This window comes from Strongylocentrotus purpuratus, unplaced genomic scaffold (assembly GCF_000002235.5).
Source record: "Strongylocentrotus purpuratus isolate Spur 01 unplaced genomic scaffold, Spur_5.0 spur5_scaffold_6, whole genome shotgun sequence".
Lineage (NCBI taxonomy): Eukaryota > Metazoa > Echinodermata > Echinoidea > Camarodonta > Strongylocentrotidae > Strongylocentrotus > Strongylocentrotus purpuratus.
In genome coordinates, this window is record NW_022145612.1 from 37,381,306 (window position 1) to 37,394,658 (window position 13,353).

General features: G+C 35.0%; 1 protein-coding gene across 5 annotated transcripts in view; it reads left to right on the plus strand.

Annotated features, from left to right (window-relative positions):
- Positions 1–477: 477 nt before the first annotated feature.
- Positions 478–13,353, plus strand: part of COLP1alpha (alpha-1 collagen) — a 42,365-nt gene continuing 29,489 nt past the window's right edge. For 2 of the 5 annotated variants that reach the window (XM_030999852.1, XM_030999853.1), the window contains exons 1-2: positions 478–678; positions 12,051–12,482. In XM_030999852.1, coding sequence (XP_030855712.1) covers positions 582–678; positions 12,051–12,482 — 529 coding nt within the window. In that variant the 5' untranslated portion in view covers positions 478–581. 5 annotated transcript variants of the gene reach the window in all.

The window sequence follows — 13,353 nt, forward strand, 5'->3', positions numbered from 1 at the left end:
ATACAATTGTGTTTTTCCAAAATATGTTAACTTTTTTAACATGTGGTAAAGTAAATCTGGAGCATTTCTTCTTTTCTGGCAACTTGCTGAGTAAGAAAAGGTGAAAAAGTTAATTCATGTGCACGGATTTCGTTTACTCCAATATAATGTAGAGCTAACAAATTTCTGCAACAATAAGCATAGAAACGCAACAACTTTATGTGCACAAGCACTTTTCTCTGACAGATATCAGCTGAGAAAGGAATAAAAAAAAAAAGTTTGACAAAAAAACTCCTTGAAATAGCAGAATTGTCATCTAGGTATACACTGTATATGCACTGAGGTGTCTGTTTTTCTGGGCTGGAGCTCTGTATCGTAGTAGGAGAGTAACACATGGGCTAGGTGCTGAAGCCAGCTGGACTGCAGTACTTCCTCTGTGATTGGCTGAGGGAGTGACCCTGTGTCATATATCCCATAATAAGGGGATATAAAGGTCTCCTGCCATTCAGTGCAAAGTGAGAACCCTGATCCAGGAAAAGTTAGTTTGGCAGTAGTCTCCACTTTACTAGTACGAGTTTGAGGAACACAAAGATTGTACCAAGATGTATAGCTTTGTGGACCTTGCTGTTTGCCACAGGCGGAAGATCCTTCTAACGTTATTAGTATTATTTGCTGTACAGTCGTTTTCAAATGGACAAGGTAAGTTGGAAATACACTCTCCTACTCCAGGTTCTGGATGGTTTTTGATTTGCTCACCTTGTTTTTTTCATTCATTTTAAAAGTGATATGTTCTTCTGTTTACATGTTTTGTCCAGTGGAGTGGGACCACTCATGCATGATGGTCTTGCAGGCTTGCTTGTGTTTCCAAACTTTGAATGTCTTATCACCTGTCAATATTATTATACACGAGGAAGAAGCTTGTCTTCTCTTTCCTATTCTTAAATTCTCTAGAAATTTATTGGAAAGGATGTTTCTTACTCTGCATAATTATAGCTGGATGAAAGACTTTATTTCCCCCTACTTATTGCCTTAATTGTCGTAAGGTGCTGCCCGGCTTCACTCTCACTGTTTACTGTCTCTTTAACAATAGATGGAATTTTATGACAATATTATCATCCAAAATGAAAAGCTGTAAATTACCATAGTCAGCCTTGGCAAAGCTTTCTCTAAATTTGATTACGTATTTGAAATCCCGTAAGTTTGAATTTTTTTAAAAATATAGGTATAGGAGATATCCCACAACATGGGTATAAGTTTACACAACAACTGTTAATTTATATTGTTTCTTTTTGTTTGCTTTTAGTTTTAAGTTTCTGTGTGTACATACAAACAATGATCTACCGTACATATTGAAGCCAATGATTTGAAATAGTTTCAACTTGCAATCTATGAATATATTTATTCTTGAATTCATATTTTAACATGATAGAACATATACTTCTTGTTGGAATTCACACATGAACTCAATTGAACACGTTACCCGACCCTGCTGCTATGCTATGTCAGCCTAAACTGTTTTTATTGGAATAGCGATCTGTTCCATTTTTCTTGCCTTCCTACCTCGCCGGTCCGGGCCATGACCCTTTGCTAGTGCTGTATATATATCAGTCATTCCATGATAATGGATGAATCAATCTACAACCCAGACATGCTGACAGTGACAGGGTTTTTTATATTTTCACTACTTCTCACTTTAGAATCGGCCCATGGTGTGGGGTATGACTTATAGTGCAGTATATATGTATTATGCGACATTCCTAGTTCATAAAGGAGATTATTTAGAAATATGACTGTAAGGAGGCCTAGCTTATATATTAACTTTATTACATTATCTCACTACCTGTTTGTGAAGACTATTTGATTATTGAGGAACATACCCATAGACATGCAATTTCACTTTGTTAAGTTTAAAAGTTATGTTGTCATTCTTTGTAGAGAAACAATCTTTCTGAAACAGCTTACGGTGGTGAGGTCTATATTAGAAGAAATGGAATATGAGAATATTGAGTTAGGTGATATTATAATTCTTTGTATATTACGACTGGAAAAAACTTGTTTGGTGAAATGAAACATCGGAAGTAGAAAATTAGGCCCGGTTTTATGTCTTTGTTTAGTTTTTATGTCTTTGTTTGGTTTAGGAGTATCAAGTCAACTCAGGACTGCTATCAAATAGATTCAAATAGCCAAAGTAGAAATATCTTAATCTACAGATTCAGAATTATATGTGAATGTAACTAAATTAACTGTCAGGAAGGCAGATGATCAGTTTTGTTTTAAATGTCAAAATACAAAGGGGAAAGTGACTAGACACCTGTAAGTTGAAGTTGCTCATATTACATCGACATATTATTAACTACAATACAGGATTAGGTTTTACTTGTCTACTTCCTTTTGGGTTAAATATGTCAGTTCAGTGAGTAGGTATTTCCTGAAAACTATTGAGGAGGATTTTGTTCAATTTGGAAAAGAGACAGTCTAGCCTCTGTCTGTTCGGATGTTCCAGTGATTATATTAAGGCAAAATAACTAAAAAGAAAAAGAAATTAGGGGGATAGTAATAGTGAAATAGGATATGTTATAATTTATCAGTTATTCTTAATTCTTATTTCTTATTCTTAAAAATAGAGTGGATAGGTTCTAATGTTACATGTTTCATCCTGCTTATTAAGACCATAAAATTATACATTCGGCAACATCAGTGAACTGGACTTTATGAAAGGTATGCAAGATGAGATCCGGAAGATCCAGGAATTGGTCACCTGATGAAATTTGTGCCTGCGTGTGTCTTTTGTGTTTTTCTTGTATCTCTTTATGCCTAGACAAGCAGTATTTCCCACCTCCACCTCCGCAGAAAGTAATCCCCATAGCCCTTGAGAACCACTGGGTCATACATATTGCTGCAGTTGCAGTTTTGTGATGGAGGGGCGGTCCTATTCCTCTCATTTCCTGCCTGTATCATACCAGCCATGTCTATGCCCTTGGCGCGGCCAGACAATCAGCCCCATGGGGAAATGATATCTGCACATGTGCAGTGGTATATTCTCCCCATCAACAATTTTTTTCTTTTTCTCGCCTCCTCCTCTCTTCCCGTTTTTTTATGCTAAGGTAGGCTAGTTCATTGTCAACCCTGCACAAACTCAGCATCTCCTACGTGCACCCCAACCGATTTGCTGACTGAGTTATTTCTCAGTGGTGGGATGCAGGCCTGTGGTTGGTCCATTGCTAACCCACTTTTATTGCCAGCCAACTAGGGATGTTTCTAGCATTCTCTCTCCCTATATCTGACCTCGCCTTGAATTCTCAACTTAATTTCCGCAAGGAGGCATATTTATTTTTTTCTCACTGAATATTATTTTAGTCACATTTATTAGTTCGATAATTCTTTAGGAAATGTGGGCCCTCTTAGGATGTCATGAACAAACCTGAAGCAAATAATTTATTTTTCAATAACATCCGTTGATATAGAAAGAATAGTGTTAGTTTTGCTTGCGTCATATCACTAGATAGGTCCTATTGTAGTTCTGTTAACTTATATATTCTACTTAATATTTTCTTTTGCATTCCTGGCAATGGTGCACATAGTTACACTTTAATTTCATAATTTATCTTATTATAGCTTATAAGCCATATCTCTTAAAAACTATTGTTAAAAAACTATAAAAAGCAAGCAATGTGTTGATTATTGTCTTTGAAATTAAAGGGGAATTGCACACTGATATTAGGTTGGTTGTAATAGAAGCAGAAAAATTAAGAGGAACTGGTTAGTTCAAGTTTAAGCAAAATCTGATTTGAAATAAGAAAGTTATGAATTTTTAAAATTGCGAATCAATCAAACACAAGTTGGCAACTCTTTATCTTGCAATGTTCCTTCCCATTTGCTCTGTACTTAAACAATTCTGAAATTTCTTCTTCCCCTCAGAGAATGTTCAATCATACTTGCGACTTCTATATGATTAATTATTGTAAATATGTTTCTATTCAACCCCTGTACGAAACAAATCTATTCTGTCATCAATAACTAAGAAAATAAAGATAATGAAACTTCTGTACAAAGCACATTGGAGAGGACCTTGCAAGGTAATTTCTTGTGAAAGTTATGCTTTTTGATGACTAGTAAACATAAGAGTGAAATCCTTCATTTTTTGCAAGGATATTTCAGGATTTTAACAAAACATTTTGTTTGATTGTTATTTTTTTTTCTTGATACTGGCAGCATAATCTTAGCAACTTTATGTTGTCATTTATTAGACTTTTCATAATAGAGTGCTTGTCCATTGATGTAACAGCACAATTAAACTTTACCACTGATAGGTTTGTCACTAGATATATCTTAACTGTCCACTATCAAAGAAGGCCCCCTCCCCCCCCCCAACACAAAATTTATGAAAAAATGACTTTTGCATGTAGGTCAAATTCAACTTCCTCCCCGACTTGAGTTTTCAGATGGTTCTAATTAGTTCATGTGTCATGGAGCTAGCCTGTCTGCTATGCTCGTAGTAGTTGCAGTGTATCGCTGAATTTTGGTACCGGTAATTGAATTCTGTAGAATAAGAAACTGGACAACATTATTGAAGACTTTTAATATAATGGATTTATATTTTGTAGGATAAGGGAATATTTTCATTTTGCATTTATGCATTCTATTTATTTTGTGAAGCCTAGTATACCAAATCAGTTATAAAAAAATACTGAAGCCATTAAACATTGATTCCTTTTAGTTAGTACATTAACGAAACTGATAAGTCATTCAACATTGAAATTCTATCAGTATCCATTATCAAAATGGTTCATTCACCTTTTGCCTGGTTTATAATATTCAAAGTCTATTAGATTTTCAATAGATAATAAGATAGGATAAGGGAACACATATAACCCCAGTGCCTCAGAGAGGGAAGTATTCAAGCTCCAAATTTCCAACATCATAGTAAACTATTCTTTTTTGTGAGCAGTATATTCCTACTCCCCCATCCAGTTGTTTTTTTAAAAAAAAGGGTTAACCTTAAAATGCTCAGAGAAAATGTGCCCACCTAATGAAATCATTGTCATCAGTTTCATTTCTAAAAGAGTGAATGACAAACTTGAATGGCTTAGTCATTATTTGATCTACTCCAAACATATCCTCTAATGTAGGTGATACCAGATTAATTTTGTGACTCGAAAACATTGGATATTTAAGATACACTGAGATATATAGAGGACTGTATTATCCAGTTGATAGTTGCTTTTTTGTCCGAGACTATAAGTGATGTGTGAGAAACTTGAGAGAGAGAGTCGGTAAATCAAGAACTTAGTTTTGCTTTAAATAGTATAGCTGAAAAAAGTAGAAAGAAAATAAATAATTCCCAAAATCATAGTAAATGAAGGATGGTTTTATATCATATGATATCACTCATGAAGACATAGAAACAAATTATACTACAAAGATGTACATCAGAATCATCTTTAAAAAAAGAATGTTACAAATAATACACTATATGTAGAATTTACTACTGTAAACACAACAGTTCATGTATGTCTGTTATTTTCTTTTTCTTTTTGAAGATCTGAGTTTAGTACAGAATGTATTTCAAATTGATCTTTTGGATGCCATCATGTGTACCATGATTTTGGGAAGGTATTCATTCACAACAAACAACAAACTCTAGTCTTTAGAACTATTTACACTATAGTTACAAGTACAATGTACTCTTTCTGGATCACAACAAACAACATATGGTACTTTAGTCTTCAGAACTATTTACACTATAGTTACAAGTACAATGTACTTTTTCTGGATATACAAGGGAATGATTATTAATCATGACCACCTTTCGTATTCATTCTTTGGTTAAATTTCTTCCAAAAAATAATTTGAGGGTTCGTTAAATTTTAACTTCAAATTTTAATTTGACCTGAGTATTTTTTTTGGACCCAATTTGGAATTTCTTTATTCCTATCCTGCTTGCCAAGGCTGAATTAGTTGAGATATTATTATTATTTATTCTTTTGCCTGATAATTGTCAAAGTATCCGTGAATTATTACTCCAAGCTTGCATTATCTCTTTTTTTCCCCACCAAATTATTATGTTATAGATTTTTTTGCTTTGGAAATATAGGTAGTCCATGCATGTTATATTGCCTGAATTATGTCACTGGATTCGAGTGTTTCAATGTTAGGTCTTTTTGTCATTTATGCAATAGTCCCTTTAGTAGTAATTCATTCGTTTGCAAATGCTTTACAGTTTACACATCATGCATGAGTGGTCCCCACATTGAGTTTTTGGAGTGGAGATTTCCCTCAAATACAAATACAATGTTCATTTTATTTTGTTTTTGCATGATTTTGTTCATGAAGAATGTTATTCTGCCTGAAATTGTTATTTTGTAAAATTCATTTTGCATGTACTTTTGATATATACATATATGAGCATGGTTAATGTTTCATTTGAAGTGAAATGCTTTCATTCTTAGCATGAATTATTTCAGCATGATTTAAAGTGCACGATTGTTATCATCATAAGAATGAAATCTTTTTATTTATATGAATGACAGTATGTATTTCAATATATCATTTTTAAAATTGTTTTGAGCAAAACATTGAACAATTATCAAGTGGAAATTATGGATTTGTCTTAAAAGATTATTTTAAAAATTATCTTTCTTGCAGAGAGCACTGTAAAAATTATTATTTTTGGTTCATTCCCTTCAACTGAAACTCATTTAAAAATTCTAATCAATTGAATATCATTATATTTGCTCAATTCAATTTTATCGAGTCTACTTATTGCATCTTGTGCCTGTTAGTTTGTTTTTAATGTGTGCATGTGCTGTTGCAACTAAATGCCTGGTTGTATCAAACTTTTTTCACTTTTTTTCTCCTTCATCTGTTTTTTTTCCTACTCTTTTGTTAATTTCCCACAATTTTATTTTTCCTTGCCATAAGAAAATAAAAATACATCAAAGTAAGAATTGGATTTTTTTTTGCAACTTTAATTATTTGGAATTGAAATTGAGGGGGAATAAAAAACAAACAATTTTAGTGATACATTTTACATTAAGAAACAGGCTTTTACGAGCCAATTGAGCCAGTAGTGTTGATTGTTTTTTTCTTTCACAAACTAATTAAACCCACAGAACATCATGATTTCTTTTCATTAGACTTTGCACAATAATTCTTTTCACATAGACATACAGACACAAAACACTTGGAACATCTAGTGCATGTCAAGTAGACCTCATATTATTTGTTTGCACTTGAAAAGTAGTGACTTGATAAATTAACTTAATTAGTTTGTCTGCACAGAGTAGACTAGATTCGTACTGCACTTGATAACCTCCGGTCTTAAACTTTTAATTTTTTCAGTAGCAAAATTAACCAATACTTGAAAACTTGAGATTAAAATAATTTGGCAAGTGGCAAATTAATCCCGTGAAGATCAGATGGTTGATTCTTGCACCTTTTGTGAGGAGAGCTTATACCAACCACACCTAAACAAGTGTGTGGTAAGGGCTGTATGGGATATCAGTGATTTATTATTAGAGTTCAAATTTGGAAAGATTTTGGCGTTATCCCCAGTCCATTGGAACTTTTATCAACATTGTCTGAATGCATACTGGCAGATAGTATTGTGTTTAAACAAACAAATTTCTTTATTAGGGATTATTTCCAAGCTAACTTAAATGTTGGCTTTTAATTTATAAGGTGATATACAAAAAGAATATATTTAAAATTTGGATCCTAAATATGAAAATCCTATGCAATAATCTGTGCCCATTTGTTTAAAAAAAGGATAGACCCTTCATGAGAAAATAAAAATGGGTTTTTAGTTTGGGGGTGGTAGAGTTTCCTAATTAGCAAAACCTAACCCTTGGATGTTGCTTGTATGTGTTGTAGCTGTCTCTTGTCCGTGTTGTGTTGTAGACTTGTACAGTTGTAGTAGATATGTAGGAATGTATGCACTGCCATGTTGTAGAGAGAGCTAATCAATTAATTATGGCCTTGTGGGCTCCAGGAATGAGAACGCTTGACGGCTAATAGAGTTGGATAGCCTGTCTCAGAGTATTCAGCATGAAGTTTATCAATTGTGAGTGGTGAACTGCATGTCAACCACACCGAATAGATGCCTAGCTGGAATGCTTTACTTGCATGAAGAGTGCATGCTGATCGAGTAGACTACACAAAGTAGTTGCCTTGTTTGTATGAGAATATTTTCTGTTTCAGTAGTTTAAAAAATGTACATTGGCTTAATTCGTTCTTGATATTACCTGTATGCCTCAATGTTACTTTCTCCAATGAAATTACTCATTGAACATCAGTGTTCTTCACATAAAAGTGTCTTTAGAATAAATTAAATAATCAAGTTGGTCATTTGATACCATTGAACCTGATAAAATATGGCACATTTTTTTCCTTCTCATATGCACCCATTTGATATAACGATGACATTTTCTCCCATCACCTTAGATGTGCTTTTACATTTCAGATGTGTGATTGTATTTGTGTGTGCATTACCTAGATTGTTTTCTCAAGCTTTTCACAAGTTCAAGTTTTTAGTTTGATTTATTTTCGTTGTATTTTTTTTCATCATTTCTAATTTCATTTTTCTTGATTTGAGATAATGTTTGTTTGATTTCATTTTGTTTTCATTTTCGTTTCAATTGATGTTGTGTAAACTTCACTCATGAGCACCTTTCATGATATCCAGAAAAGTCTCTTTTAGTTCATAGCATTTTCAAACGCGAATTTTGTCCTGAGTCCATGGTGTGAGATAAGTTGGTTTTTTCACAACCATTTCCACCGACCACTCCATAATGTCACCATTCCGATTGGAATTCAAACGCACCTAACACATGCAGGCTTGCTAGGCCTTTCTCCACTCAGTCCACAGTTCACTGTCATTCATGTGTGCTGTCATATAGTTTGGATGAGAGAAAATCAATGACATAAAATCTTGTTACCTTGTGTTTTCATTTTTGAAACCATGGACATTTTGACAATGTTTCTTAGAGTTGGAATCTTTTTATCAGCTGGGTTATGAACCCCCGTGAGAATCATGCATTTTGTTACTTTTGAGGTGAGTACCTAAATGAATTACCATGTGTTATCTTGTATGTTTGCACTCAGTTTTTTAAAATCTGCATGATGCACTATGAAATGTAATCGTGAGCATCCGATTCTTTCTCTCAAATTAATGATTGTTGAAATAATGCAAAAAACTACCTTAACCAAAATAGCAAAGGAATATTTGCAATGTCCTTTTGTATACTCAAAGGATATATTCATCAGCAAATTATTATGTTTTGTTTGCTTGGACATTTTGTGTCATAGTGAGAAGAAAATACATACTCTGAAACCCTCACCTCATTCTTCTAGTTTGGAAGTTGAAAGAATCGGATGCTTAATCATTATTTCTATATGATCTAAGTCTATTATTTGTCAATGATGTAGCTTTTCTCAATTTTATTATGAAATATAAAAATTCAATTTAGAATTGGTTTTTTTAAAGTAAAAAACTTAAATGAATGGGAAATGATTATAATTCACTAATGAATATAATTTGTGTTTTGCAGCAAAAATGCAATTTCAAAATTCATGAAACCTTGATTATGAGTTAAAAAAAGGATTTAAGGAATTCAATTATTTTTGAAGATTTTTCATCAAAAATTTACTTTTTTAAATTTGAGAAGAAAGCTCAAAAATACCAAAGAGATACCTGTCCCATGTTCTGACAGCTGGGCTTATTGGTGACTTTTCTACGAAAATGAAACCATTCATTATGCTACTCTGACAAATATATAGACTGATTGTAATGCTTTATAATCTCTGCATAACTTTCTTGACTCCTCAGGCAACCTTCTGATGTTGAAATATATTCCCTGCAACTTGTTAATCTAAGATTTTAACAAAGAATTTGAGAGGGAAACTTAACTTTCTTTCTAAATATCAGTATTTAACAGTTAAATTTCTGTGCTGGGGATTGTTTTAGTTAAGTCCATTTATTTAAAATGTTAGGCAAATGTTCTTAAGTTGTAGGTCAAAAGCAGTTTCTTCGATTAATATATACCTTTGTTAAATTCAGTTAGTTATGTGATATCTGCAAGGAAATCACTTTGATAACAAGTTATTTTAAAACTTAATACTAAGTAATCTATATTAAGTGGGTTTAATAGTAGTAATTCTTGCCAGGGAAGAGAAATATTCTAATTCTTAACAAATGTTAACCCTCCACTATTATAAATCTCCTGCATCTACACATTTATATCCCAATCTAAGCAACTTAATGTAACAAACCCCCTCCCAGTCCCTTTAAAGTTTGGCCCATTCCTCTTAATCTCCCATCTAAAACCATATGAATGATTGAATAATATGTCCTATATATTATGTATATATATTAGTAATGCTGTCTTTAATATGATAGTATGGATACTGCATGGATCTATTCTCTTATTAATTCAATACCCTTCCCCAATGCTTGACGATCCCCTTCCCCCACCAAATCCTCTTCGATGCATGGATTGTGCATGGGCACCAACTCACACAGGCATGCTCAATGCTGATGTATACAACAATGCCCAGGCCGACAACCTACCCTGCCTGTACCGTGGATTGTTGAAACCCCATGGCAAGAGGTGGAAGGCAAATGAATGCACCACTTGCACTTGCAACAATGCTACCACCACATGCCAGATTGACACCTGTAAGGTGCCCAAATGCCCCAACCCTAAACAAGTTCCTGGAGAGTGTTGTCTCCGCTGTCCTATTGGTGAGTCTGGATTGACAAGTACGATCCCTGCCTGAGTAGCCAGAAACCTTCACCACCCTGCTGAACGGACCTTGCGCTCCTGGACCTTTCATCAATCCCTCATCAACCATTCTGCCTTCCTTAGTGAACCATCTCTCCCTTCCTTGGACCTTCATATCCCTTTATCTTCTGTCACCTTCCTGTAGAGTGGTCTTTGGTTGCCAGAAATGCTACTGATGAACCTTCCATCAAGTCCTTTATCACCATCCTGCATTCCTATGTGAACCATCTTTCCTTTCATTCCTTATACTTTTGCAACCTATCCCCTCCTATTCTATAATTTTCCTGCAGAAAACATTGGTTTCTTTGGAAGCTAGAAGCTTTATATCTTTCATATGATTCTTCCTTGGAACTTCTATCCTGTCCTTTATGAATCTTCTCTCTCTCTTCCATTGGACTACCATGTTTCTTCAACTCTCATAACCCTCTTTGGCTATCTTCCTGCATTCTATTTCATCTGTTTTCTTAAACTATTCTTTTTTTGTTATTTCTGTAGATCATCCCAGTTCTTGTTTCATAAATTTCTTTTGTAGTTTTGGGTAGCTTCACTTCTGTAGAGGGCCATTGTTTCATCTGTCATTCCACGTTGCTTCTTGGATATTTGCTCCTTACATCATTCGTTCACATGGAGAAACCAGATATCATACTCCTTGGCTTATTATGTTGTCCATTGGTTCTCTTCTCAAAGTTCCAATGTTCTTGTAAACTGCGATGTCACTAGATGGTTTCTTTAGAAGCTTCTTGTCATCCATTCTCCATGTTCAGTTCAGTGCCTTTCCTCCCTTCCTTGTTCCACCACCTTCCCTATTCCCTTCCCCTCCTTCCTCCCTTGTCATTCCCTATCCCCTACTTCCTTCCCTTAATTAAACTAATTGGGTTTTGCATGCTAATTGCATTTGTAAGTAAATATGTGGATAAGTTAAGTAGGTAGGTTGAAGAGTAGGGTATCTTTCTTAACACACTTAAACAGTGATCAGTTCAGGATTCTACAGAATTAGGAAATACTTAGTAAAGCTGTAGATGTAATAACCTGGTTACATCTGTTTTTGGAGTCTTTTCGTGATTGGGAGGGTTTGTGACACAGTCATGTTAGGTTATAGTCAGAGTAGAATAGGAGGGTAGTATGGGAGGGGTAGTTGCAGTAAGTTACAGGGGGGGGGGGTAAGACATGGTAGTTTGACAGATTGTAGTATAGTAGGGGTTAGTGAGGATAGTTAGGTAGGGGGTAGGGATGATAAACAACAAGGTATGGATGTTGACTGAATGGACACAACTCCTCTTTATCTCGCAGCGGTGACCATCACAAATTTGGATGTGATGCTGAGCAATCCAGCTCCAATATCGGAGGGCCAAGTGAACAGTGTGCCTGTCGACGTGAACATAGACTTGCTAAACAGAAAGACTCAAGATGTATCTGGCACTGGTCTTTGGAAGCTCCAAGTGTGGGGCTCGCTGCGGGCCGACGGTGTCGGGCAGCAAATCTCCTTATCAGAGCAGGCCCTGACAAGGAATCAAGAAGCAACACCCGTTGAGCGGGGGGCTCCATTCTTCTTTCGAAATGTCCCATATGAGCTGGACATGAGAGGGGTCAGTTGCTCAGAGATCAATTATGTTTGTGTACGCATTAGAAAGGGGAATGATCCAGATCCTCAGTTCACATTCAAAGGGAAACCCAACCAAGCCACCACATTCTCAGACTGTGCACCCATCTCAGAGTGTTCAGGTGAGTAGCCAAATAAGAAGTTTATTTACAGAATGTAAGAAATATATATGTATTGATGTGTGTGAGTGAGAGTTGTGGTGATCCCATTCATTCCAGGCTCATTTCACTATGTAAGCAGTTCAGTAAATCAGTTCATGTCCAACTTTTAACCCAAGCTCATTTTCAGAGATTTCACAAAGTATATATTTTCACAGGACATTTCCATGCGCCAGAAAAGGTACATTTACAATTTTACATGTATCACAGAACATCTTCATGCCATAAGGATAAATTTAACCCATCATTTCAATTCGCACTCTATGCAGAGAGAAGGATCCTCAAAACTATCAAAAGAAATTTGATATTTGAAAATCATTTTGGATTAGATAATGATGCTCTTTACAACTTCATCTTTCTTTTGTACCTCTGATTTTTTTAAATGATAAGCTCTAGTGATTCAAATGATAGTTATTTTCCCAAATAGATGCCAACATGGCCAAGTGTTTATACCCATAGGAGCAGTGTATAGTGTCTGGTCATTGTGGCGTGCAGGACTTGGGTTTTTGTGGAGGACATCAGTTGTCAGTGGGCAGAGCTAGGGGAACTTGTCTGATCAAGGCAGCCTTCAGTATCTTCAAACCCTGTCCTTTGAAAGAGGAAGTAGTTCATAACCTGCTTGACAGTGCTTGTACATGTAGCACTTGAATGATTTAACTGTTTGTGCACTATGAATCAGATTCCTCACTTCTGACCTCGATTGTCTGGTCATATCGGTTGTGGTTAATAAGAAAATCACAACTAGCTCAATATATAGCTTTTCACAATCATTAAAATTCTGGAGACCTGTTTTGGCCAAAAATAAACTGATTGATTACTGGTATCGATGTTGCAG